The sequence below is a fragment of the Contarinia nasturtii genome, unplaced genomic scaffold (genome assembly GCF_009176525.2).
Source record: "Contarinia nasturtii isolate CC-2019 unplaced genomic scaffold, AAFC_CNas_1.1 Cnas_scaffold_2678, whole genome shotgun sequence".
Classification (NCBI taxonomy): Eukaryota; Metazoa; Arthropoda; class Insecta; order Diptera; family Cecidomyiidae; genus Contarinia; species Contarinia nasturtii.
The window spans coordinates 1,185,180-1,212,166 of record NW_022199997.1 but is presented as its reverse complement, the minus strand read 5'-3'; the positions used below and the strand labels follow the sequence as shown (position 1 = coordinate 1,212,166).

The window sequence follows — 26,987 nt, the reverse complement described above, 5'->3', positions numbered from 1 at the left end:
GAAATTATTTTAAATTAGAACTAATCAAACTTCAAAGTTTATCAAATAAATGTAACAAAGTTTCTTACGAATGCGATCAGTGTTTTCTAATTGAATTTTCTAATTTATCGTATTGACTGAATTGAGCTATTATTTGTCGACTTATGTCATATGATACTTATATTTGGTTGTTAAACAATTTTGTAAAGTCGACAAACACATACACATTTATGTTAGTATACAATAAAGCAAACTTAAAGCCAATGATACGAATGCCAAAAAGGCACCACTTCAGTTTCAGTTTCATCCAAACAATAGCTGCGTAATCTTTAAATTTATTTTCGTAAAATGACAAAAATGATGCATTTATTTGTCATTTGCTCCGTAATCTTTAATGTGATCAATGCAGCTCATTCGAATGTGATTTTCAAAAATTAACCGCTTTTCATAACATTGTAGGTTCAGAAATTGGAAAAATTACAAAAATAAAAGTGTCCGATTGCGAAGAATCATCTGAGATATGCCTTTTGAAACGTTTCACGAACGCAACTCTCGAATTGGAATTTGAGCTTAGTAAATATTTTAATGTGAATCCATGTTGCCATCGAAATAATTCAATCATTATGATTATTACAGTTGCTGGTGATATTATTAACGAGGTGCAAACGGTTGTAAATGGAATTCTATTCGATGCTGAAATCCCCTTTCCGTTAGAAAATCCAAAAGCTTGTTTGGAACATGGACTTTCTTGCCCCTTGATCAGACATAAAATCCACACATTTCGCCAAAGTCTTCCCATTAAAATTTATTATCCACCGGTGAGTAAAATCAAAAAGGAACTCAGTCATGTTTTCTAAAGTCGTAATTTTTAAAGGTGAGTGTCACTGTAAAGTGGGCTATAAAAGATGTCAAATCCAGCAAGACATTGATATGTGTGCTTATCCCGGCTCAGATCACTTTGTTCTAGATTGACATGAAATATTTGAAATCATAAAAAACCTTTTTCAATCCTTGTCTAAAATGTTTTTTTTTTTTATCACAAAATTGTGTTCGGATTTTTTGTTTAAGAAGTATTAAAGTAACCCTTATATCTACAAGTGTTTTGTTTGAATTTTTTGCTATTCCCTTTGAATTATTTTAAAATACAAGCAGCACCATCTACTTACTTCAGTTTATTACCGCGCAGTTTGACAATATTTGTAGCATATTCGAAAAGTAAAAGTACTGCCAAATTATATATTTTTGAAAGTATATTTTGATATATTTTTTTGAAAGTAAATAACTCAAGGGAGTATAATTGAGTGATTTCTTTTGTAACATACTTAATTTTGTGCATTTTTTTCTCGTCGGAAATGGATATTTATTTTTATTATAATTTAGTTGTCTCAAATGGCGTCAAAAATAAGAACATCCTATTGCTACGTCGTTGACATCGTAAGTAGATCACTATATTGTCATATAAGATCACATGCAAAAGTAAATCAACGTTAATTGAACGAAATAGGATAATATTCAATTTGTCACATTGATAAAATGATGTCCAAATATGGATTAAACGGTTACATAAAATACGTGATATAGCATTAAGTGAGACACAAACATGACAATTTTACACACGAGCACATTCAATGGTGACGCAAATACAAGACCACTTTGATTTTTCTTCGTTAAAGCGATTGGGACAACAGAATAAACGAATGGACAACGGACGCTATTGTCGCATACATATACACATTTAAACAAAATGAAATGTGTATTGTTTGTTAAATATGTAATACAATGACATATCTCAATTGTGTGTTGTGTGTAGTCGTGTGTGACCAGTGGTGCACGGACGCAAAAATCAACATCATCGGCTCATAACTTGAGTTCTATTTCAGTCGAACGGTTGCTGGCAAAATCACTGCTGACTTACTATTGTGAAATCAATTTCGAATAGTGTTAAAAATAAGAAACAAATTAAAAACGGTTTTCTAAAACATACAAAACAAAATGGACAAGTTTTTAGTATTGACATTGACGTTTGCATTGATTTTTGGCTCAAACAATGCACTGGAATTCAAAGATTGTGGTAAGAAAATCGTCGATAATTGTTTTAGCTTCATATAGTTTGTGCGTTTTGAGTTAATTTATGTTTTCATAAATAAAATGCGCAATATCGCCCAAATATAGCAGGAAAAAATGAATTTTTTCATCGGAATTTGACTAATTATCATTTTTCGGCTGAAATCAGTAGACCAAAACATAAAAAGATTTACTTATCGTTCGTCGAAATAAATGCCGTTTATATTTTCAATGTCACAGCAAATTGATATCGGTCGGTTTCGCCTGACATAGTATCGATAAAATGATTTACAAAAATATTTATATATATATGCTTAGACATATTTTTTCGTAAATAATTGATAAAAAGTTACTTACTTTGTTGTTTACAATTCAAAAATATTATGGTTTTAGTTCGTTCAATGCGACTTAAAATTTTAATAAGATTATGACGGAACTTGACCGCTTGAATAAATCTAGTTACAAAAATAAGTGAAGAACAAAGCTGATGAAATGTGAAATAACTAAATGATGCGGCATATTTTTGCTTTACATTTGTCAAGTACGATAGGTATTGAAGGGCTTCATTGCATGCTTTGTTCTACGTTTTTTTCTACAGAAACTCTATACAGCAGTATTTACGAATCGTAAATTAAATTTTGTTTCTTCAATTAAGGTTCGGAATTGGGGAAATTCAGCAAAGTTGTTGTATCTAATTGTGACGAAGCGTCTAGTGTTTGCGTCTTAAAACGTCACACAAATGCAACCATTGACTTGGATTTTAATTTGGGTAAGTTTCTTTTATCACATCAATTATATTGGAGTTCACAATAAAAAGACAATCTCAGTTTATATCGTCAATAAAACGCTCTTATTTTGTATGCATTTTGACGTAATTGATCTTCTCATTGTTTTCAACAGTTGATGACAGCAAAATTGAGAATGTGTCAACTGTTGTACATGGTGTTATACTCGGTGTAGAGATGCCTTTTCCGTTGGCAAATCCGAATGCTTGTGTTGACAGTGGCATCGAATGTCCATTAGAAAAAGGAAAAAACTACAATTATCAACAAACGTTGCCAGTTTTGAAGTCCTATCCAAAGGTATGTCATTGATTTTTTTTAAATAATTATTCGCTTCATCAGATTTTATATAAAAAATTAAACAATACATTTCATATTCAAGGTTTCCGTTACCGTCAAATGGGAATTGAAAGATGTGACAAGTGCAAAAACTATTATCTGCGTTCTTATTCCAGCCAGAATCGAATAAATAACAACGGAATGTCAATCAACTGTGACATTCTAAAAATCAGCATCATTTCAATGTTACATGGGGTCATCATTTAATTAAAACTCATCAAAACACAAGCAATGTTTTATTATTATTATTATTAGTTTGCTGTATAACGCTCCCTTTATCAGAAATAAAAGCAAACCGCATTGCGACTACGTTGAATTAATAAGCGTATGCCCAATTTGATTATGTATTCTAATGTATCAACAATTTGAAATGTGTGTTGTGTTTATTTTAAACTGTAAACTGTATCTATCAATGTTACCAACTTAATTCATTACTATCTTGTCAGTTTCTTATCAGTTTTGTTTGACAGTTCATTGTGCACCATTCCATTCGAGTTAAAATTGTTTCTGGTAAAGATTTTATTTTTGAATTAAATATTTCGTTTATTAGAATGGAAACAATGGGAGTTTTATTTGAAATCGCGTCTGATGATTTGCTCAATATTTGCCGTACATGTTTGAACGTATTGACAACAGACAAAATATCGATTTTCAATGCATTTGACATGGATGAACAAAACAACCAGGCCAACGTTGAAACTCAGATGAAAATACGGATTTTGGATGTTATTTTACTTTGCGCTTCTGATGTAACGGTTAATTACAATTTTATTAACATTTTATTTGTAAAGCAATATTCGTTTATGCAAAACACTGATTATTTTAGATTGATGAAAATGATGGATTACCCAATTTTATATGTGAGAAATGTTTGAATGAATTGCAACAATTTTATAAATTTCGTAAACAAATTGAGAACGTTGAACGAATTTTACACAATTTGAAAACAAAAATGTGCTTTTCAACTGTGACATCTGAGAACGAATGTAAGTAGTTGATTGATACACGATATAAATATTAGAAGAAAAGAAAAATTAAATGGAAAACAGAAAAAATTACTTTCCTAGCGGGAAAAGATGCCAAAATTATTAAAAACTGAATGAGATCAAGTTGAAGAAAAAATGCATGGCTTTAGATAATATCGGATAATATTGATTGTTTATTTTTCTTACTTTCCAGATGTTGATTTCCAAAATACGCTTAATATTGATTTAAATTCAACTGTAACTAGTCAAGAATACTCAAAAATTGTTGAACCATCGAATACGTGCACAGTGTGTCAAAAATCTTTCACTGGAAATAGACGATTGCAATTACATTTAGTAAAAAAGCATTCTGTTCGAACGGATCAAAATGTTGATAAAAAATATAATTGTGACAACTGCAATAAATCCTACACCACTCGTTCGAATTTGCTCATACACATCGAGTGCTCACATACAGGTTAAGGTGTTTCATCGTGTTTTTAGAACTATTTGAAATGTTTTTTTTTTAATATTAAAGGTATCAAGAAATACAAATGCAGCGAATGTGGTCGAGCGTTTCACAAAGAAGGTTCACTAATAAATCATAGTTCAATCCATACGGGATTAAAGCAATTTAAATGTGTCGATTGTGAGAAATCATTTACGACCGCAAATATATTACAGCAACATCGCAGAAAACACTTGCAATCCGATCGACCACATAAATGCTCCAGTTGCCCTGCAGCTTTCTATACGCAGTATGACTTGAAAATCCATTGTCGGACACATACACGAGAGAAACCGTTTTTATGTTGTCAGTGTGGTAAACGATTTTCGCGAAAAACACATTTGAATATCCATCTGAGTAAGAGATTTGCTGTTGTTTGGTTTTTATGTTTGCGGAGCTTTACATTCGATAGAACTTTTTTTTCAGGAATTCATTCAGGTGAAAAACCCTTCAATTGCAATTTTTGCGATAAATCGTTTGCATTGTCCGGTGATTTAACAGCACACATTCGAGTCAGTCTTCTTAGCGAAAATTTACTTTTATAAATCGAATAAACAATTCATCATTTGAATTTTAGATTCACACCGGAGATAGACCATATGACTGCAGCGTGTGCCAAAAGAAATTCAATCAGTCAAGTGCCAGAAATATTCACATGAGAGTACACACTGGAAAACGGAATTATGTTTGCCAAATTTGTAATTCGGCCTTCACACAATCGGCCAGCTTAAAAAGACACATGAAAAGTCACATCAATTCGGATTTATATGAACATTCGAACGATGACAATGTTTTTGTTAAATAAATACATTTTGTATGTAACGGTATGAGAAACACGTGTCTCTTTTCTATCGAACAATCATAATGAACAGTCAATTCATCATTCAAATAAATAAATATAGATTTGAGTGCATAAAAGGTGATTCATCAAGGATAAAAAGAAAGAAACACATTTAAAAATCATAAGCAGAAGTGTTATGACTTACATATACATTGCTTTCAATAGGGGGCGCTATTCAATTCAAATGCTCATTTCCCTCTTATTATAACGAGTTAAGAGATTCAAAGTGAACAAATTCTAGGTACAAATTAGACGAAGTAAAAGCTTTCAAGTCGTTTTTATTAAAATAAAAAAGAGCGTTTTTTTTATAAAATTCACGATGAAATCCAAATAAAATGTTCTTGTTCAGCTCAAAATCATTTCAGCTCAACAATCGCTTTACTTTCGATTTCTATAGGGAATTGGTTGACACAAGTGAAAACTCCAGGTTACTGCATCTCAAGTATCTGATGTAAACGAGTTATTCACTATTACAGTGAACAATTTCTGAAGAAAAAAAGATCATTTCTCACTCTGTCGTCAAAATGGCAAGCATATTCTTCGAAGTCGTTAAAGTTCAACACATCTTTTAGGAACTTCTTATTCCAGGAAAATAAAAAGGACATGAGATACGATGCTGTATAAAATCGGATTATGATTGATTTTCTGCTATTAACATAATTTTATCTTCTAGAAGTTGAACTTTTCCTTAAAGAACCCATTCCTATTTACAATTTACTCAACCCAGATTTTTTAAATACCAAAAATCATCGATTCTCGTTACTCATTCATCTCTTGAATCCAATGGGGAAAACTTTTCATAAATATGAAAATAAAATATGTGAAGTGATTCGGTGAGGTGCGTGAAAAACTTTGGTAAACTCTTTTTGATATACAATGCTTTTGCCACATTGAACAATTACGGATATTTGATCGTTTGATTAAAAAAAATGTCGGATTCAAAAGCGATACAATGCGGAAAAAAGTGGCAGCAAAATTTACATCCAATATAACCGTAAATAATTTTCATCGCATATATTTCATGTTATCATGGTTCTAAATCAACTTCACTTACACAAAAAAATATAAGCAAACCTTTTCTGCCACATGTATTTTTGTTCATTTCTTAACATAAAAAGCAATAAATAACATCGATAGCATCATTGTTAAATCATTCCAAAACAAAATGATATTGGGTACCGAAAATGCTGCGAAACAAAACAGAATGTTTGTTCCATTTCAATTATGAGCAATTTTTTGTATTATAAAAGCAAGCAAATTTGCGTCTAATCCAAAAAAATGTTTTGTTGGCAAATTATTAAAACCAATTTAACTGAAAGTGGATGAAATTTCTTTGTAATTCGAATTTAATTAAAAATTAATTGCTAAAAAAGATTTCTGTTCATTCGAATGTATTAATTCAAGTATGTGTTGCCGCATCACAAATCTAAAGCCATTTACATTTAAAAGAAGTATCCAGCTGTGCGAATCACATTCATAAGTATGGGTCGAGTTGCGGACGCGAAAATTCGATTTCATTAAAGTAAAGTAAGGTTTAAACATTCAAATTGTTTGATGCTACGACGGCCGCTGCTTCTGCTTTAAATGGGCAAAAGAAAAAAAAAACAGCGCGAACAAATAATTTTCGGCATCAAGATAAAAATATAAAATCGTGCCAAGAAATGCGAGTGAATAAAATCCACGTGAAACGATGCTGTAGGTGTAGATTATGTTGAGCACTTTTATTCCCATTTCTCGCAGGAATAGTCAACATTAAAGTATGGCACACGAGAGATATGATTTTCAACGTTTTATTATTAAAGGATAAATATTTCGTATCGTCGGCATTCAAACAATTTGCGTATGGATAAAGAACCAGGTGCGTTCCGTTCTATAGAGCAGCTGATTCACGTAATCAGATGAAACAACATTGGCTTACCACGATAAAAGAGTTGAACAAAAAAAAAAAACAACAACAACAACGGGAAAATTTAATACACGTAGAAGGATATGATTTGAAAAAGCCTTCATTCGTGACATGGTTTGTACATACATCTATATTTTGTAGGTTAATGCCAAAACCTTGACCTATATCTCATGGAATACAACGTGCGCACACTGCCAATTCTCGTCAACAATAATCCAGCCAGACGGCATGGAACCTACGCAAATTTCTCGAATTCGAAAATACACTCATAAACCTGTATAAATAAATGAACTTGTTGCGGTATATCCTGATAGAAACGTGTTATATAGTAATGTACAGTGCATACAGCAACAGCGTGCAGAGTACACAGCACAAACAAAAATGGATGAATTTATACTGGTGTTCATGGCAGAGACGGTGTGGTTACATTCGGTGTTTAACAAGCAAAATGTGGTTCAATCCGTCCAATTGTTTGTAACTAGGCTCACTTAATGTTCTGCATAAAGTAAATACTATCCATCTTATGAATGCATCTGAGTGTATATATCATCAGCACAAAGCAGCTGATGCAATACAAAAAGCGAATCGTAAGTATGTCTTATTGTATTATGTCATCACTGAGAAAATGCTTGTTTTATGCGAGGCTACATTTTTCTCTTCTGCAACGGAGATGGATTCAATTTGATTTTAGCTTGCCATTGGATTTATTTAAAATTTTATATTTCAATTGAATTTGTTTGCTTTTATTCAGTTTTTGCTCTGTACTTTTTAATACAAGGTTGAAATCCGGGTGTCTTTTTCCAATTTTAAAATGGATTCACCCATTTGTTTTACAACTCCTTCCATTAAAAATGTACAGCGAAAAAGGAGAAAACACAACACGAATGTAACCCACTTTGAATGTGAGCCGAAGAGGGAAAAAAATCGTCCAATGTAAACAACTCGTAATATTCAATGCATTGACAATATCAGTGTATTCTAATTAAATAAAATGCTCTTGTGAACAGAGTCGGCTATCACACTGGGTCGTCTGTATGAGGCTTCGGATTCCAAATTAACACAGCATCTAACATTCCATTTTAGCCATTGAATTATTCAATTAACACGATCTCACGGTGTGTAATAAATGGTGGCAAAACCATCAACTCTGAATGTGACTTTCCTCAAAAAGATTTCATCTAGCACTAATGCATCTCACACTCACTCTGCATGCAAGCAAATTTTCCAACATCGAATTACAATGGGCGACCGCTTTTTAAAGCGGCACACACACACAACACATAATTGAATATCCGATAAAACATCAACATATTGGCTCATAAATGTGTCACAATGCCATTTATTTGACAGGTGTGTTTCATCGGTTAAAATTAAAATCGAATGGAAGGTGTGATGATGCAAACTCGACAGATATTTCAACTAGAAACATTTACGTTGTTCATTAGCACAATGGGTGAGCCATTGAGAACCATCTGCTTCGAATAATTTACAGATGACCTCATCAGAAATTTCCACATTTTCTTGTGCACCATTGACACTTTAATCACACACACAACGATGATTGAAATCCAATGAATCGAATTGAATGTTTTATTAATCAAAACATTTCTAGATTATTCGATTTGATTGTGTGCTCGGCAGAGATTTGATGCGCACTGTACTTGAGTGATAACGGATGTGCTTGGAAATGCTTCACGTATGTACATTTTCCGTCCGTTTCCTTCCATATACTTTCATTCCAGTTCAGTTAAAATGTTCATTTACATTGATAAGAGCTAGAAACTGAAAAACAGCATAGGTAACACTGGATTTCATTACTTGGATATAACGATTTTAGGATTGCGTATAAGCTTCATTCCACATTGAATCGCATTTCGTGCATGAAAGGGGTGCGAATTGAGATTTGAAGTTAAAACCATTTCCGTTCCGTTTAGAAGCGTTTGAATGCAAAAATTCAATGCAAGACGATTAGAAGACAAGAGAGGAAAGGGCAAATTGGTTCACTTGTCTAGCTTATGCGTGTTCAATAGCAAAAACCAGCAAAAAATAGAAAAAATAAAATATAAACCAAAAATGCAGACCCATTGTGAAGTTTAAAGAAAAAAAAAAACGCTTGAATAGACGGATTTCGTTTGTAATGCTTGATTGCATATGGAGGTATTGCGTCGAAATTTTTGCAAAATATCCGATTTTACAATGATATCCATATTCATGCCAATAAATATCGTGCATTTCTTTTCTGAAAACTGTTCGATGCCTAACCAAAGTAAAAGTGAACACGCAACGAATTTTATATTTTCTTCATATTGTTCTTCAGCACAATGTTCATTTTACGTGAGTCACTCCCCCTCTTTGCCCGGGAGAAAAAAAAAACAATGAAGACATTTTCGGTAGATATTCTCTACATTTTCTATTTGATTTGGGTCTATCGCGTGTGGTTTAGTTACATGTTTGCGTATTGTCTTCGACGTCTGATTGCACCGACGGAGTAAACAAAACTTAAAATGGAAACATAAAACATCTGATTCAGTCGTCGCAACACATTATCACAACATTCCATAGTAGAGGTGAACGTTATTAATTCAATTTTTTTTTTCAAAAGAAAAATTGTTCCAACTCATGGTAAATAAGAACTCTTCGTTCTTTATGTCTCAGTAGATAAATGGTTGGGCAAAAATTCTATTCACCTCTAAGCAATTGAATTTCATGTTGATTCTTTTTTTCATTCAGTTTTACTGGTATGCAAATTCAGTACGATATTATTTTCTTTTCATTATGGTGTTTTTTATTTCACTTTTGAATACTACAGTGTTTCCGATGAAAAGTTCTGATAAAAGAAAAAAAAAACGAAAAGATGTGCTCATGACGTGCAGCTCTACTTCACACTCCTTGAGATTATAACTTGAACTGCGATTTTAAATATTGTGTGCGGTCAACATTTTTTTTCACCACATTGAATAATTCTCAATTTCTTACTCTCGGGCTTAGTTTGTTTTCATTGTTTTACTTTTAGTGTCGTGAAGCATTTTTGTCTGCTGCACAATGTCGAGGTCAAAAATGATAATTTCTTCGGCAAACATTACATTCGAGAACCGAAGCAAAATGAAAATAAATACTCCAGAGAGAGAGAGAACAAAAGGATCGTTGAAATGTTGTTGTTTCGTATTAAAATCACATTATACTTCATTGAAGATGTTTGAAGCGAACATTGACACCAAAAGTCAGTAGAAAGAGAAATTGCATGAAAATGGATGTGAACATATTGGAACTGGAGCCGCAAATGTTTCCCAGTCCATGTTTTGTTTGCTAAAGTAGCGTAAATGTGCGTGTATGCGCCGCGACGACCCATAACTCAAAGTGAAAAAGTAAAATTTCATGCGAAAACTTTTCTGCCAATTTAAACGAATATTGTATTCGCTATTGCACATTTAATCCAAGTGGTAATGGAACCCAAACCGCATATAAACCCAAACACCATCGTCCCATTTCAAGAAAGCTTTGAATATAAAAATGAGCATATTTTAACAACGACTCATCGTGAATTAAAATATTATTTATGTTATTTGCAACGTAACGAACGGCTGTATCATCATCATCACTATCATCAACAACTTGAGTGATTTTGCACCCAAAAATTAAAACGGCTTTTATCTACCTCTCTAAACCAATGCCAACGTACACACTTCGGTAGATACGATATGGTTTCGTACAACTTAACACAATATGAAACGCGCTTAGCACCCAGCTCTATATCCTCCTCTTCGTGTGGATTTTTGGGTTGACAACATACTTAAGTCTTAACCAATCTCTCTTCTCTCTCTTTCTTCAAATCGCAGTTTGGTGAAGTTATTCGTATTCACAACAATGTTTGTCATCGGCTGAATTTTTGCGGTTCATAAAGATAATGCTAAATACCGCAAACTTTCCCGAAAAATATGGTTCATATGCATTTCATTTCGATGGTACTCATCGTTGAGCCAGTTTAGGGATAAAACAACCGAAAATGATGGTCAATTTCGTACATTTAGACATTAGGTGAAATGGCTTTGTGGCATATTTGCTGCCATTGCATAAAACAATCGTTCCATACTTGATGATGACTGAAAATTATCACCATCGGCCACATACCAGCACCGCTTAGGTTCCCATAAAATTGATTTGTGTGTTGTACCAAATGTTCAAATGTTCAGCTGTGCGGTTTATTCATGCAACACTCAGCAAATGACATAAATCGATTGCCATCATTGACATATGGCCACTGAATTTCTGTCGTTATTTTTTTTTCTTCCTCTGGCCATGTACCTATTTCACGTAAAAATGAGATGAACCCATAACAATAAGAAATACGGTTTACACTTCTAATACCATGTTGGCTATAATGTTATTTCTTTTATCTTGTGTAACCGAATGAAAGCTTTCAGATTACAGTTACATTGACTCATCCACAAAAATAGTTAGTTTTTCACCGTTTTTTTTTTTTTGTATTTTTTTGTATAAATTCCACATTTTGTCGTGTGCACATCCGTCCACCCAAGAAAAAAATGTAAATATCAAACAAACAAAAAAACTATTCATAACTTTTTGTTGATGCTCGTCTATTTGCATCATGACACATTGTCAAAGGTATAAACGAACAAGGAATGTAAATGCATGATATCGGTACGCTGTGTGGATGAAGCGAAGAAAAAATTTCAGCAGTTCACTGTTCTCAAAGTGAAGTGAAAGTTGTCAAACCAAACGTGTATCTCTATTTGTTCAATGTTTTCTAAGGGAATTGTTCATGAACCAAGCGAATGGCTCAAGTTCAGCATCCAATACATAGAAGAGAGCAAAACGAAAATATATGAGGAATGTGTATATAGCATAGCTATATCAACGTTTTTCGCTCCAACACAAATACGCACCCCGTATTGTGACGAACATGAGTAAATCAGATTCAACAGCGAATAAAACCATTTCCATGCTGACTCTCCTCTTCGTTTCCACTGCATGAGCATTTCGATAGCGCGGTATGAATTTTGCACAAAATTCAACAGACGCAACGAAATCCATTTCAGTACCGTTTGGTGCACTGAAGCGTTCGGTTGGTTTTTTTTGCTTTTAACAGAGTCAGAGTCGAACAATTTACTCCTGTGTATTAAGAAAAGAAATTAAATCGCGAGCTTTGCTGAGGCACTTATATTATATTGTGATGGTGCTTTTGAATTTTCTTTTTTAAATTCAGTTTTTTGCTTCTTTGCGTCGCAGATATTTTGCAGCAATTTAATTCATTCGGTGAGATATTTTCATTCCACATCTCTTCTAATCTTTTGAATGAATGGACACGTAATCACAATTAACGTTAATTTTTTTAAAAAAATCAAGTTGCATTCTTTATTTATTCTTGAAGATGATTGTTTTTTTATTCTTATGTTTTGTACGTAAAACAACACGTTTGTATTTTTTGCATGCTACTTTTTCTTTTTTATGCAATTAAAATAAATACTTTTCCATTTAAATACTAATTGCGAATAGAGAGATAGGGACGAATTTCATTTACGGTTGTTGAATGTGCATTTTTTGTGTCTTTTAATTAAATCTATGTCCATCGCCTTTGTATATGAATTATGTGATTTCAGAGAGAATTCATTATTTTTTTTTATTTCTCGGACTTTTTTTCATATATTTATAAGAGTCAGACGTCATTTTCTCATCAATAAAGCATATTTCATTTTTGATTTGCTTTGATTCTCACAATTTACTGAAACTTTGTTCAATTCATTGTATTAAATGGAAATTCAAATTTGTCTGTGAACTGTTGGTTTGATACGAGTGGCAAATTCCCCCAAATTCCATTCTAGACTGAATGAGTGAGCTTTGATTTTAGCTTTTTTGTTTGTTCATGAATGACTGGACAAAAAAGAGATCAATTAAAACTTTGTTTATTTTACTTGTTATTTGTAAATCAATGCAATATACAATTTATCATACAACACAAAAAGACTAAATATAATTTTGTTTTCTGTTACCGAATACGAAAAGAGAATAAATGAAATTAAGTGAATTTGGCGAGTCGGTAAAGAACATATGATATAATATAATTTCTAAAGAAAAGTTCGATATGCATTTGATAACATATTAGTAATTAACGTGCGCTTTTTCGGTTTTGTAACACAGTCATGGTTATACCAGTTATTTTCTTCCATTTGATTTAATTTTGGCAATCAAAGATGTCGAAATGAAAATGAAAGTGAATTAAACGATAATGGCTATCGCAACGTTTTACGTTCCTTAGCTAAATAATAATTAATTGTTTTGTATTGTTGTAAATCATCACTGTAAATACAATACATACTATAGCATCGCAATAAGAGCATTTCGAGAATGCCTATTAAATTATTATATGTTATGTGGAAGTATGTGGGTAATATACAGTTTCAATATACACAGTTTCAAGTTATTGAAGTGTTTTACGCTTATGATTGAAATGCTAGCAGATATGTGATTAAAAATCAATTTCAATTGATTGAGTGCCAATTCAAGCATCATTCCATTCAAAATGCATGTTCAATCATCAAGCTTTCATCACTTGAAATTATCGAATGAAAACTTTCGTTTTGCCCATGGCAACAAACTTTACTACTTCAATATTGTATTTATTTACGCCATGATAGCTATTCGAAGTGCTGTGGTATGATGTGTAAAGACGATTCTTTTGTGCTTGTTTCGTGTCGTTTATATTCTTGTTAGTTTGATGGCTACAAGCATTTTGGTATGAAAGTGGCAAAAATAGAAATTCTCAGCGCGAAACACACAAAAAGTCAGTCAATGATAATTGTTCTTCCTTAATTCTTAGGGCACGAGTCAATGTCAACTAGACACTTAGTTTCCTTCGAGTTTTTCTTTCCCTCTCTCCATTCAGGTGATGAAATCAATGGGAAAATCTTCTTTTTTTTCTACTTTTAATGGTTCAGTGCAGAAGTATATTTCATGTCATTTCTTTGGTTTCTTTTCAAGATTCGCCGAGTCCATTGTTAGGCTCAATATGAATTCGATTCAATTGTTGGTTGTCATTCAAATGTGTTATCTACACCATATGTTACCGCAAACATACATGGCACAATTCAATTCATACAACATAACAAGAGAGCGAAAAAAAGAAAATTGAATGAATCGCAAACAAATAACGATGCCATGGATCGAACTAAAAATGCCATACACCAACCCATTTTGAATTGCATCTGCCTCTGGGTGGGACAATAGGACAAAATTGCTTGATTTAATGAGTTTGTTTTCGATGGTGATGTGAAACACCATTGGTAACTGTCATCAATCTACAATGCATTATAAAAGTGCCAACGTCAAACAAACAACATTTTAATTGTTACGCTGAAAAGCTTTCAATAAAAACAAAATGAATATTCATCATCGATTGCCATGCATCGAATCCAAATTGAATGTTTCATTTATTAAAAGCCAATCGACACGTACAGTTATATCAAATTGAAATGCGAAAGCTGGTTACCACTTTTTGTTGTGGGTTTAATTCATAACGAATTGCCTGTATCCACAAAATTGTGAATAGAAACTTAAACATATTGGCTCCTGGACGATGAAAGAAGAAAAAACCATTCAACCCACAATTAGAACGATTCAAAATGTTTTCACATTCAACGTTACGTGCCTACTGTAGAAAAATGTTCACTGTTGCATTAAACTCAAGTGGGAGAATCTGTATACAATGTGCAAATTCATCGAGCTCTTAAAGTGCACCGAGCACGTTCATTGAGATTGTTTCTTACATTTTAATGGTATAGCAAAAGACTTTATCTAGTGGAATGTAGATAAAAAGTTTTCTACATTAGTTTTGAAAGAAATGTCACAGCATCGCCTACATGCATAAATATTCAAATGGCAACATTTTATCTCAATTTTTATAAAAGTAAAATGATTTCGTTCTATTTTCCAAGAAAATTCAAACTAAATTGAACAACATATGGAAAGAGAGACGAAGCTATGAATTAACTATGTCGGGAATGGGAGAAAAGGGATATACTTTTTTTAGCAGTGTTCATTTCAGTCGTGTTCGTTTTTGTTACGAATCAATCACAGTTACACAATGCAGAAATTTGTTTGGAAATATTCATTTTCTTTAGCGGCTTCGCCCAAAATTGGTTCTTTGACACAAACATAAATCGTATCGTAAAACCACGAATTTGTTATTGTCGTGCCGAATGTATAAATCAGATGGGGGTAAAAGTGTCGCTCGTTTATTGTAATGGACTTTCCCTTTTTGCCTGTAACCAATTTATGCCACGCGATCACTTTGTTCACATTTTTTGCTCATTGAATGGTTTTCAAAAAAAATGTGTTCGATTTTTTTGTTTACACTTCTCTTGTGGCAGTACTCATTTAGCCTTAATTCATATTCGCTCTGTGAATGAGTTCGGTCGGAGAAAAAACTTGATTGTTATGCATATATTCAATTACAGCGGATAATCGAACACTTTCCTTTGAACATTCCAATGACGAAGCATCTTGAATGTGACATTTTGACACATATAGAAGCCTAATGACAAATTTGAACATGGCCCTTTTTACACAAATTTCATCTGTTGTTAGCTCAATTTTCGTCATTTATGAAAACTTATCGTTTTCAATCATTTGCATTTTGTGGCCGAACCAAAAAGCGGTCATCCAACGACGTAAAATTTGCATTGTAAAAATGTCACTTCGAAAATATATTTATGAGTCCAGTGGTTGTGGTTGAGAAGAAATTGTCAAGGACGTGCTGCCAATTTCAAGCATATGTAAAATCGTATGGTGTGGCAGTTAGCACTCATTTCCCAAATGGATTTTCATTGGATAAGCTAAAGAACATTCATAAATGATGAATACATTAGGTTTTTCTTTTTTTCCATATAATCTCCTGAGCAGCTACTACCCAATAATATTACCCCAAAAAAGGCTAATAAGCTACGTGCAAATTGCTTCGTTCGGTCATTTGCAGTATAGTGCAAATAAAATTAATGATTTGAAATACGGGCAAGGAAAAAGACATACGGTGTATAATGCATACATTATATGATATATACGCGTAACACACACACACACACACACATAACCGGTCGATTTCCATATATATACTATTTTGTTATGCTTATTGCTTAACGACCAGACGAAACAAAATGTTAAAGGCAAACATAGCGATATTGACTGAGCTTATTTGCTTTTGTTTCTTGTGCACACTTTTATCACGTCGAATGGCGTGCTTTGCTGTCATTTTGATAGATTATCTAAGCTTTCGAAATTCCAGAATGGGTCAGTATCCGAATATTCGAAAAAGATACACGAACCAATCTGTAAAAAGAGAGAGGTTCTTCGCTGACAACGTTGCGAATTGCATCAGCAGCAGCATCATCATAGTCATCATCAGAACAATGCCTCATAAATTATTCTCAAAGTCACATTGATTCTGTTTCGTCGATATTTTTATTACCATGCACGACGACAGTCTACCATTTCTATTTGATTTATTAAAGATACCCGCAATAGCGAACGATTCGAAATAATAACTCAAATTCACGAACGATTTCATTCCAGCTAGACTATTTGTGCCGATGTGTTGATGTAAATTGCATAAAACACCATAATTCGCTAATAATTTAATGAAGTACAGTCAACACTCAACTGTGTGAAAAGTTTGCATTCACATTTTTAGTCTCATTGATTGCTTTGAAATAATATAACAAAGCCTGTTTTTAAAAAATCAAAAAGCAAATCAATTCGCAATAGTCTCATCTCATTTGTGATTTGTGTATTCATACCATATCATATAATGGGCATGTCCAGACAAATATTTATTATTGTTATTCTACTTCAATATTCTAGAAGTAAATCTTCCATGAGATGTGTTGACTTTTAAGTGATCGAGTGTTAACTGTATATGAAATGCTTGATTGCTTAAATGAAATATGGAAATTCCAATGTAAACGGTTGTGTTGTTCGCCAAAATACCGTTTACGAACTTTCCAGATTGAACCTAATACGGTGTAAAAAAAAATGCCATTTCTTGTTAGCAATAGAGAAAGTCATGGGTGAGCTCACGCGTGCAGTGTATGCAAATGCGAAACGACAACTGATGTTTTTATTGCTTGTTCACACAACGATGGTACATTATACGTATTCGATGGTAACATTCTCAACACTCTCATTTTTAAATGTATTCAAAAGCCTTTTAGCTCAGCCTCCGGCAATTACGATGTCATCGCCCTTTTTTTGCACAAAATATTTCGATCCAACATGATACCAAATGTATTTCGATCCATTGAACACACAAAACTTTTCTTTGTTACAACAATAATAGACGATTTACGATTTTCTAAAGCACACGAGACAATGATCAAACACTTTTTTATAACACCATTAAATGCAACGTTCGATTGTTTATCGAAATTTGCATAGAACATGTCGAACGTTACCGATGAGTGACATCTTCTCACGCAAAAAGATGGAATCGATTTCCGATCCTTTTTTTTCTACATTCTGTTTACAGTGTTTAGTTACAAGTTTTATATGATTGTTCTGGATGGAGTCCTTTATATTAAAGAAAGAATCATTCGAGGATTAAATTTAACTTCTCAGTCGCGTATGCAAATGCGACGACAATATGAAAACAAAATATACATATATGTAATCAAAATTCAGTTCTTAATGTCACATGAATGAAAGTAATCATGTTTTATTTTCGTCATAATATTAAATATTATATCTATACGACGCAAAAAAATGTTGTTCACCGATAATAATCTGCAAGAAAAAAAATATTCGAGAGAAAAATAGAAATAAATCATTTAAAGGAAAGGATACTCATTATTGTTGTATAACCTTCAATTTACACGTGTTGAAACATAACAAATAACACATCCACTATTTTGGGACTGACGCTAGAATCCTATCCAAAGATTTAGTTTTATTTTACCAAACAAATCTTGCTATCGACATAACGTAAACAAACTATTTTCGAGATTTTTTTCCCATTATTTTGTTCAAAACATAACAAAAACCGTAGGTGGTCAAATATCAATTTTCCTGGCGATTTCAATCCTTGGTAACGTTTGCATATACGCATAAAAGAATCACATGTGATAACGGATGCTCTTAATTGGAAAGTTTGTATCATGTCCAGATCAAATTCTAACAATATGAAACTGTTAAAGTATATTTATGTAATCTGAAGATCTGTTTAACCGTCGGCTCTTTATTAATACACCGATTCAAACCTGAACGAATATAAAAACGACGGCAAAAGGTATTAAATAGATGTTAAAGGGCATCAGTAAATGTTTGACTTTATGTCAATAAAAGAGAAAATATGAAATGAGATGAAATGGTGATTGTGTCGAAAAATCTTTTAATGATGTTCATGACATTTTCGATTACGAATGTTGGAATTGGTCCGAAGTTCATTTTGATATGGTATCTATTCCAATATATCTTGCAAATAAATATAACTAAAATGATGTTAGATTAAATACAATCAGTTTTCGCTCTATTTCAGTGCTTGACATTAACTCCCCGAACTGAATTCTGAAAATATCTCAATATAATGTCTGAATAAAATCAAATTTAATGAGTTCTCTTTGGAGAATAATGATAATACATATTGGCCATGAATACGCTGAATAAATAAAATAAGATATTGTAACTGTACCCAGAAGCGGAAAAAGATTCACTGCTCAGTGCTCACTCTCAGTCAAAATTATTATTGAAAGCACAGTGTAAATGTGCCAGAAATGTGTAAGCCGATTGATCTAATTTAGATTTTAGTAAAACGCGATTTTGTTACAGTGATATGAAGCTTTCACGTCGTTGCCTACGTCATATTTTTTCCCTCTTTGTTGAATAAGACAAAAAAAGAAGAAACTTTTCATCGCAACTCAATGTCGACCAAGTTCGGTGCGTGCGAAGCACGTTCAATGTCATTAGTACGTCAATGGTGGAGACGTTGATGAGAGTGCTGCTGTGCTTGTTGTGAAACTTGTTGCTAATACCGATTCAATTGTTCTTAATCTGAATAAATCACATGGTCATGTTCTATGCAAATGAAGCCTCCAACATGTAATTCTTCTGAATTCTGAAACATCATCATCAGCAAAGACTTTTGTTGTGAAAATCCTTGACAAATTCTTTTTCGTGCTGGTTTCGTGGCTTTTGGTCGGTAGATCGAAACGGATTTGAATTGAAGTAGCTGTTTTTTTCGCACAATGTAAATAAATTTCAAGTTTAAGGAATTGGTTCACGTGACAATGGCAGTTTGCAATAATTTTATGTACAAATATAAAATTGCATGAGGCAAACTAACCAGTAAGAATTGTGAGCTGAAATACAAAAAGCTTTTGCAATAAGGCATGAATCAATCCGCTTTATGTTGAACCATTCTTTTTTTACTTGAATTCAAGTTCAACGTCTTAGGGTTTCCTCATCTGGCTTGAAACTAATGTTTTGAGAAAGCGGAAAAAAATGTGGGTACATTGAGATACCTACTATACTTTAACATTATTTTTAAGAGGCAAAAAAGCGCATAGCGACACATTTTTTTCTGCAAAAATGCGCACCAAAACATCTTTATCTTACATTGTGTCATTACAATTCGAGCAATTTTATGTCCATAGAAATTTCCTCGCTTCTTTTCTAGAATATTTCGCATATTCAAGTCGTTGGCCGTGGTATATCAATTGTTTTTTTTTTTCGTTGTCATTCAAACACATTGTTTGTTTTATTGTCGTTTTTTCCTCTCTTCCTTTCTTACTTTCCGTCTGCATATTTGTCATTCAATGGTGAATTGTGTTCCGGGCCACGCGTTTTACGATGAAAGCTACAACAACAAAGAAACAATACGTCAAAATCAGCGGAAGTGTTATTTGCTAAATCAAGCCAAATTCAAGAGCACCTTGATGTATACAATGTATATGTAAAAAAAATGATCGGCCATACAACCCAAACAACATCCACTTTATACGAAAAAATGCCGAAAGTCACATCCATATGCCAGACGAACAAAATTATATCGGTTTTTTTGGTGATTCCTTTCATGAATCTTTCCAAAAGTTTTCTGTTCATTATTATGCTTTCACATTTTCAAACAAAACGTAATGTTAAAAAAAATTGTCCATTTTAAACGAAGCGCATACAATACGTGTGTACTTTAATTCAATATGACGGGATGATGTTTTCCTTTTATTTTTGTGTTCATCTTTGATTATTATTAAAGTATGCTGGTTTTGGTTTGGCTGCTGGCAAAACTTAGAAACATGAGCAATATGCCCAGAGCAACTTTTATTTCATGTAGAAAAAAAGGAACCATAATCGAAATTGCCAAAAAAAATTATGTTTCCAAGAAAATGATTTCCAAATATTACAATAAAATAAATTCACATTATTTACTTATGACAGACTATATTCTTGGATGTTTGTATCTTTAATAATATTTTCTTGACTTTGTTCTTGGTCACACCAAATACAATTTTAATGTTCTTACATGAGTGAATATTGTTCGGTGCTTCAACTTGCTTATTTGCAATTTTCAACTGACGACGCCTTTCCAACTCAATCAATAAATTTTTCTTTCACTCACATCTGAAGGATGATGAATAATGCGTATGCCTGAAAATCGAAAAAGCGAAATTTATAGGCACCAAATTATGTGCTCGTCGAATTAATGTGCTCGTTGTCCATGAAGTAATGTAAATTTTGAAAATTTATTTGAGAACGCACGAACGACGTAATTTCATATCTGTCGCTATTATTTATTCATCCATTAAATTCTAATTGAATATTTGTGTTTCCTCTCAATGTTCATCGTACGAAGACACCAAGTTCACGGGCCTTTCTCACGAATTCATTCCATCTTTATATCTACGCATTTTTCATTCGCTTTTTTTCCCTTCATAATAAACAATTCAATATAAACAACTTCAATTCAAGACAATAAACGTTTTGCAAATCTTGATGATGGAATGAGAGACCAATAAATTTAAAAACATGCTACAAATCTTCATCTCATAGTAAAATAATTCGATTTCATTTTGTTTATCTTGTGAATATGTGCAAGAATAAAGATGAAAAATAATTTGCGAATGTTATGATACGATTTTAAAAACAAAAGCACCTTCTTTGTGATGCGAAACAAATCCTATTTGAATGGAATGAAAAAGGCTTTTGTGTCTTAACAATAACGAGGGAACAAGCATATATGCATATAATGTATTTCTTCGAAATTAAAACACAAACATCTTAGATAAATTTGATTCAATTGAGAGAATGAAAGAGCAATATAAAACATGCCTTTAAAGAATGATTTACTTTGTAGCGTAGAGTATGGAAAAAACACTTGCCTTTTTGTCGAAAACAATATCCAAGAAGTCACTTGACAAGTTTGGAAATTTCACATAAGCCAACGAAATTACAACATTATGAATCCGATCGACACTTATGAATTGGATACCAATTTCGTATTGATGACAATTTATATAGAACACTGTCTGTAAATGCAAAATGTCAATTAATTTATTCCATTACACTAATTAGCTTTCAAATTTACAATTTAAGAGTATAAGAAGATTCTAGAGAAGATTAAACTAGCAAAGTACTTGATAATGATGCTTGATGTATTGCTCCACTGATAAGAATAATAGAAGGCGAAAATTTCAGCGTAAAATGCACCCATCAATTATGATCCAAACAATTTTAATCAAAAGCGTATATTTTCAACTCGAAATACATTGAATTTTACTTGAAAAACTTCAAATTATAATGTGGAAACCATGCCATTTTCGTGCAAATCATCAGAAAAAGGTTGATGTGAAAAGACTTTTGAATGTGGGATTTTCAAAATAATAATATTCAAATATTGTATAGCCAAGAAACTGAACAAAAGTTTTAATATGAAAAGCTAACACCTTGTGTTTATGCTTAATATAAACGATTCTCCCGGAAATGATTTTAAAATTGATCGATACATCAAGCAATTTTTTAAATAATTTTCGCTGGTACATCAGCCATAAATAAGCTTCTATTTTAAGCCTCTTTTATCGATATTTGGCGAATACACAATGCACAACTTGTCTCATCGTAACCTTGATGAAGAATTTTTCATTTAGAAATTCTTTCCACGAAATTGTTCAGTTTTACTTTTTTGAACCATAATAAATTTATCTCATTTTTTCCACTTTGTGTATATTTCCACAACATATAATCACTATTTTCATGCAATAAATGTTTCGAAGGCTGTCTAAAATAGGAAAAATGAGATGGTGGTTCAAGAAATGAACAATTGTCTGTTCAGAAGAAATGCGCTATAATAAAAACGATTTATATGATTTGTTTTAATAAATGAAATGGAAATATGTTAAACACGATCTTTTTATTGAAAACAGCAAAAAATCAATAATTACAGCGGATCTTACTAATTTTTCGTAATAATGCCTATTTTTCATTGTTGGAAAAATTCTTGATAAGGAATATCAGAGAATATTGGTGTTACCATTGCCTTGACTACTTCACCGATATTCTTTTCCAAGTCCGGCTTGAGTTCAGAATAGATTTCACGCCAATTTTCATTAACCACTTTATTTATTGTGTCGTTCACGGTGGGATTTCCAGTTTTACTTTTGAATTGCACTGAAAATTTGCTTAGTTTTAAATGAACACGAATATTCTTTACCTTTATATAGTCTTTTCCATTCTTTTGAATGACATCAAAATCGACGAATTGGCGAATTTCAAGATTTGCTTTTTTTTAAAGAGAAAGAAAGAGAGCGTTTATTAATTGATTTGATCGGAAATTGAAAATATTTTCAAGCATATCTACATATAGTGGTGTTGGATATCCCTTCCGTTGTTATTGGTAAAGCAAACAGATTCATTGTTGATTTGTAGTTGGATACGGTCACCAAAAACGGTACGAATGATTTTAGTTCAAATTTGGTTTTCCTTGGATCTTTTTCGAAGCCCCTGAAATCGATTAAATACCAAAAAACAATCGTTTGCGTTCAAAATTCTTCGAATACCAACTAATTGATTGTGAAACAAACTTGATTTGCGTTATTTCCATTGCATTGAGTCCGTAAATTGTGGTGTTTGTATTTCGAATAACGATATTGATCGGGGCGTTTGGATTGCGTGTACGAAGCGTTGTTGGTTGATTAAAAACGAAAGGGTCCATGTCTGGAATTTTTAGTTCGGGAATTTCTAATTGGATGCAAATTACAAAAGGCAAACAATATCACTATTTTTGGTTCTTAAATAAACTTTTCGCTCGAAATGTAATAATTTTGATATTTTTATTTGACTTCCTTACCATCCGCATGTCGAAATAATTGCGTGAGAGTTTGTGGGATGCATGTCTCATCTCCCGGTTTACATTTCGGAATGTTTGCAGCTATGATAAATACAAAACTTCAAAATTAATTATTCCATTCTTCAGAATTAGTTTTCTCTTTCTCATTCAATTTGTGTATTTTAGTTTTGTTTGGTTTTCATGCCAAACCTTACATCAATATACTTTAAATTGCTATTTACGATAATTCTGTTAATTTTTTGAAAATTGCTTTAGATTGCCGTTTACATAATTTATTTTAATGAGTTAATTATCATTTGCCGCGTTCGACGCATCATAAATTCAACTTGAGCACGATCCTATATACATTTCAGTGTATCCGACGTCAACACTCGTTAAATATTGCGCAAGTGCTGCGCTTTTGCATTGAACTTGATACTTGGATGCAATTAAGATCAACATTCTCGAACGCACGGTTCCATTCAAACGTTTTTTTATATGTTTTTCTCGTTCAGTGACAATTTTTTTTTATATTCGAGTCAATTCGATTTGAATATATTTAGTTTCATGCATTTTTGAAGCTCAAATAAAAATATGATAAAATCGAAATTGAATTCAAATAACATGCACGAGAACATGATATTAAAATGCATAATTAATAGTTTTATTGAATTGGAAATCAGTGCAAATGCCCTAGGTCGACGAGAAAAACAAATCGATATCATATTAAATAAATAGCAAAATTTATCACTCTCTCCAATATTCTTTGAATTAATCTATTTTATAAAATAGATTGCATTACATTCAAATAAGTAATTGAACATGTTTGTCATCACTTGCACATAGTTCACTCTAATAATAATTTCCAACAGTTATAACATTCACTAATTAAACAGAAAATGATACCAAAATTGTGTTATGTTCATTGGCTGAAAATACCACAATGTCTCTACCCTGGATGTGGTTTAATTCCATTTGATGTTGTATATTTCAAATTCACTTCACTCAGTGTGTACCATTCACCTCAAAAGGGAAGAGTAACAACTTACGCCATTCAAAACTGTGCACCGTTCCAAAGAGACACAAAATTGCTAAGCACACGAAAAAAAATTGATTTTTCATCATTTTCAAAATCATCAATCACCGTTGATGAAAAATGTTGTATTTTTTTGTTTTCGAAATAAAAGGGAGAAAAAATCGGAATCAAATGTATTGTATAGAAATCACGAATGATTTGCGGCTTGATGTGTCCGGCTATTTATACCTGAACTGAAACGGAAAATCAAAAATTGTTTGTTATGAAATATGAAACAAAAATAATCAATACGGCGCCAAGTGAATCGAGTGAAGCCTTTGTGCACACAATGCATTCAGCAAACAGGGGAAAAAGAGATAAAGATTTGTTTCATTGCAAACGTGAACAACACTTTCAAATAAAAATATTTCATGTTTTAAACACATTTGCACACTAGAGTGATAGACGTCTCACACTATTTTATGTGCACATTGTTCGGAATTAATTAATCGGTCGACTAGATAAGACTAGCGTAAAAAAAAAAAACAGAACCTATTTGTTTGTCTTTGATTTTGACGAAAATGATCCGATCGATATCTTCTTCGTTGAATGTGTGATTAAAAAAAATGAGAGGAAAAATATGCACACATATTCCTATAAGAAACGATATTCAACTTGAACTCGAGCTCAATTATTGTGAATTAAATAGTGAATTACGTCTTTTAAGCGAACTTTTGACATGAATGCCGGGAAATTAGTGAGCGAAACTATGACGCTTTCGTAAACTTAGAAGAATTTACAAATAAATTGCATATATGCATACATGCAGTACAGCTAATATAATATCCATGAGTTGTTTGAAACGGAAATACAAGCAATCAAATGAACTATTCACTTAATCAGATTTATTATGAGATGTTCTCACAAATACAATTGGTTTTCGGGTCAAAAGAATGAATTTAACACGTTTGAGGCGATGTAATTCGTAATCAAGGTCAATCACAATAATAATCTTCAATAGATGGAGAAAGAAAATGAAGAAATAAAAAATTGTTCAATTAAAATTGAGACACAAAAAGAAGTGGCACTAGAAAAAACGAGATAAAGCAAAAAAAAAAAAAACATTTCATAGTTGAAGGCAATCATATTCAATAGAAACAACCTATTTATCAGCTGTGTGTTCAACACTCTCGTTAGTCAACCTATTTTCATTTATTTTATGAACAACTTCTGTCCGTGTCTCATCGCTATAATAGACATAATTTCTGTTTGCATTAAGACACCTTGATATCACTCTCCGCAGTAACAGGCAGCTAAATCAAAATTTCTGAATGAAAAGGTCGAATGCGTTACACGAAAGATAGAACGAATTTCATAATTACACAATTAGCGTAATTTCAAGAGATTTTCACAACAAAAGCTGACTGAGCGTGCTAAAATAATGCATACGTCTCATACGAAAAAGAAAAGGTGGTGGGGAGGATTGCAGCGAATAACGTAATTTGCTCTCGAACCCGATATTAATCTCCACATTAATTATATCAAACAGAAATTTGTCGATTTTTTCGTAGTAGCATTTTCAAGTATCTACTGGCAAATTAATTATTTGCTAAATAATTTCTGTTGAAATACGTATAAATGCAATCAACATGAGCTTTACTCATTACGTACACATATCGATTCGGAGAATGATGAACATTTCTTTTACTTGTTTTGAGAGATTCAAACGATAAAGTTCACGTCATAAAGAAAGCCAATCCACTTTGAAGCAAGGTTGTCAATTTTGGATTTCAAATCAAAATCAAAAATTAGCTCAAATGATTTGAGAAGCATAGTTTGAATCAAATTTATCATTGTTTCTCAAATCAAGTGATTTATCTCAAATATTTTGATAGTTTGGACCAACTCAAATCAAATCATTCGATGAAAAATACAAAAAATGTTGAAAATTTAAACAAGATGCCAAAAATCAAATTATAAAAAATAAATGTATTTAAGCTGCACATGATTTTTAGAATGATTTGTGGATTTGTCAAATTATTTGATCTCAAATCTAACGACAACCCTGCTTCGAAGAATAGTATTTCGACTACTCAGTTCAAGTACATACTCAGTAAATTTCATTTCACAGTGAACAGCAGTTCATCGCAGTGAATAACATTAAATATTGCTTAAATTTTAATATTGAAATTGTCAGATACAGGTATGTGAACGGAACGTGTACAAAGAAACTGATATGAATAATACTTGACTTGTGATCGAGGTAAAAC

The 26,987-nt window shown here is 32.3% G+C and overlaps 5 protein-coding genes across 6 annotated transcripts in view; 4 read left to right on the top strand and 1 right to left on the bottom strand.

Moving 5' to 3' along the window:
• The first annotated feature begins 242 nt into the window (after positions 1–242).
• Positions 243–1,026, top strand: LOC116348931 (NPC intracellular cholesterol transporter 2 homolog a-like). Its single transcript, XM_031780154.1, has 4 exons — positions 243–262; positions 389–552; positions 616–797; positions 854–1,026. The coding sequence occupies exons 1-4, from the start codon at positions 243–245 to the stop codon at positions 944–946; spliced, it is 459 nt and encodes a 152-aa protein (XP_031636014.1). The 3' UTR covers positions 947–1,026.
• Positions 1,027–1,821: 795 nt separating this feature from the next.
• LOC116348908 (NPC intracellular cholesterol transporter 2 homolog a-like) lies at positions 1,822–3,487 on the top strand. The gene is made up of 4 exons (XM_031780115.1): positions 1,822–2,050; positions 2,699–2,812; positions 2,944–3,125; positions 3,208–3,487. Exons 1-4 carry the CDS (start codon positions 1,972–1,974, stop codon positions 3,292–3,294), a joined length of 462 nt encoding a protein of 153 aa, XP_031635975.1. The 5' UTR covers positions 1,822–1,971; the 3' UTR covers positions 3,295–3,487.
• Positions 3,488–3,659: 172 nt separating this feature from the next.
• Positions 3,660–5,471, top strand: LOC116348904 (zinc finger protein OZF-like). Of its 2 annotated transcripts, none has more exons than XM_031780109.1 (6): positions 3,660–3,913; positions 3,991–4,150; positions 4,344–4,607; positions 4,668–4,994; positions 5,064–5,149; positions 5,215–5,471. In XM_031780109.1, exons 1-6 carry the CDS (start codon positions 3,716–3,718, stop codon positions 5,440–5,442), a joined length of 1,263 nt encoding a protein of 420 aa, XP_031635969.1. In that variant the 5' UTR covers positions 3,660–3,715; the 3' UTR covers positions 5,443–5,471. The 2 variants fall into 2 exon arrangements, with proteins under 2 accessions (XP_031635969.1, XP_031635967.1); XM_031780107.1 differs by having other exon boundaries at positions 3,660–3,919.
• Positions 5,472–12,530: 7,059 nt separating this feature from the next.
• The window catches only part of LOC116348901 (GTPase-activating Rap/Ran-GAP domain-like protein 3), a 76,506-nt gene continuing 62,049 nt past the window's right edge, over positions 12,531–26,987 (top strand). Inside the window, exon 1 of the mRNA XM_031780102.1 lies at positions 12,531–12,658. The gene's annotated coding sequence lies outside the window, so the exon portion shown is untranslated. The remainder of the gene's footprint in view (positions 12,659–26,987) is intronic.
• On the bottom strand, positions 22,769–24,940 carry LOC116348906 (circadian clock-controlled protein-like). Its single transcript, XM_031780112.1, has 5 exons — positions 24,752–24,940; positions 23,724–23,804; positions 23,458–23,614; positions 23,235–23,377; positions 22,769–23,155 (listed from the first exon to the last, which is right to left on the bottom strand). Exons 1-5 carry the CDS (start codon positions 24,837–24,839, stop codon positions 22,857–22,859), a joined length of 768 nt encoding a protein of 255 aa, XP_031635972.1. The 5' UTR covers positions 24,840–24,940; the 3' UTR covers positions 22,769–22,856.

What these genes read in the sequence shown, in the direction of transcription:
- LOC116348931 (XM_031780154.1), top strand. Translation starts at nt 243, where the DNA reads ATGATACGAATGCCAAAAAG. An exon ending in ATGATACGAATGCCAAAAAG is followed by an intron (nt 263 to 388) that starts GCACCACTTCAG and finishes TGATCAATGCAG; the next exon opens with CTCATTCGAATGTGATTTTC. An exon ending in CGAATTGGAATTTGAGCTTA is followed by an intron (nt 553 to 615) that starts GTAAATATTTTA and finishes TGATTATTACAG; the next exon opens with TTGCTGGTGATATTATTAAC.
- LOC116348908 (XM_031780115.1), top strand. Translation starts at nt 1,972, where the DNA reads ATGGACAAGTTTTTAGTATTGACATTGACGTTTGCATTGATTTTTGGC. An exon ending in TGACTTGGATTTTAATTTGG is followed by an intron (nt 2,813 to 2,943) that starts GTAAGTTTCTTT and finishes TGTTTTCAACAG; the next exon opens with TTGATGACAGCAAAATTGAG. An exon ending in TTTTGAAGTCCTATCCAAAG is followed by an intron (nt 3,126 to 3,207) that starts GTATGTCATTGA and finishes TTCATATTCAAG; the next exon opens with GTTTCCGTTACCGTCAAATG.
- LOC116348904 (XM_031780107.1), top strand. Translation starts at nt 3,716, where the DNA reads ATGGAAACAATGGGAGTTTTATTTGAAATCGCGTCTGATGATTTGCTC. An exon ending in CATCGAGTGCTCACATACAG is followed by an intron (nt 4,608 to 4,667) that starts GTTAAGGTGTTT and finishes TTAATATTAAAG; the next exon opens with GTATCAAGAAATACAAATGC. An exon ending in ACATTTGAATATCCATCTGA is followed by an intron (nt 4,995 to 5,063) that starts GTAAGAGATTTG and finishes CTTTTTTTTCAG; the next exon opens with GAATTCATTCAGGTGAAAAA.
- LOC116348906 (XM_031780112.1), bottom strand. Translation starts at nt 24,839, where the DNA reads ATGATTTTGAAAATGATGAAAAATCAATTTTTTTTCGTGTGCTTAGCA. An exon ending in ATTATTTCGACATGCGGATG is followed by an intron (nt 23,615 to 23,723) that starts GTAAGGAAGTCA and finishes GCATCCAATTAG; the next exon opens with AAATTCCCGAACTAAAAATT. An exon ending in GATATCCAACACCACTATAT is followed by an intron (nt 23,156 to 23,234) that starts GTAGATATGCTT and finishes TTTAAAAAAAAG; the next exon opens with CAAATCTTGAAATTCGCCAA.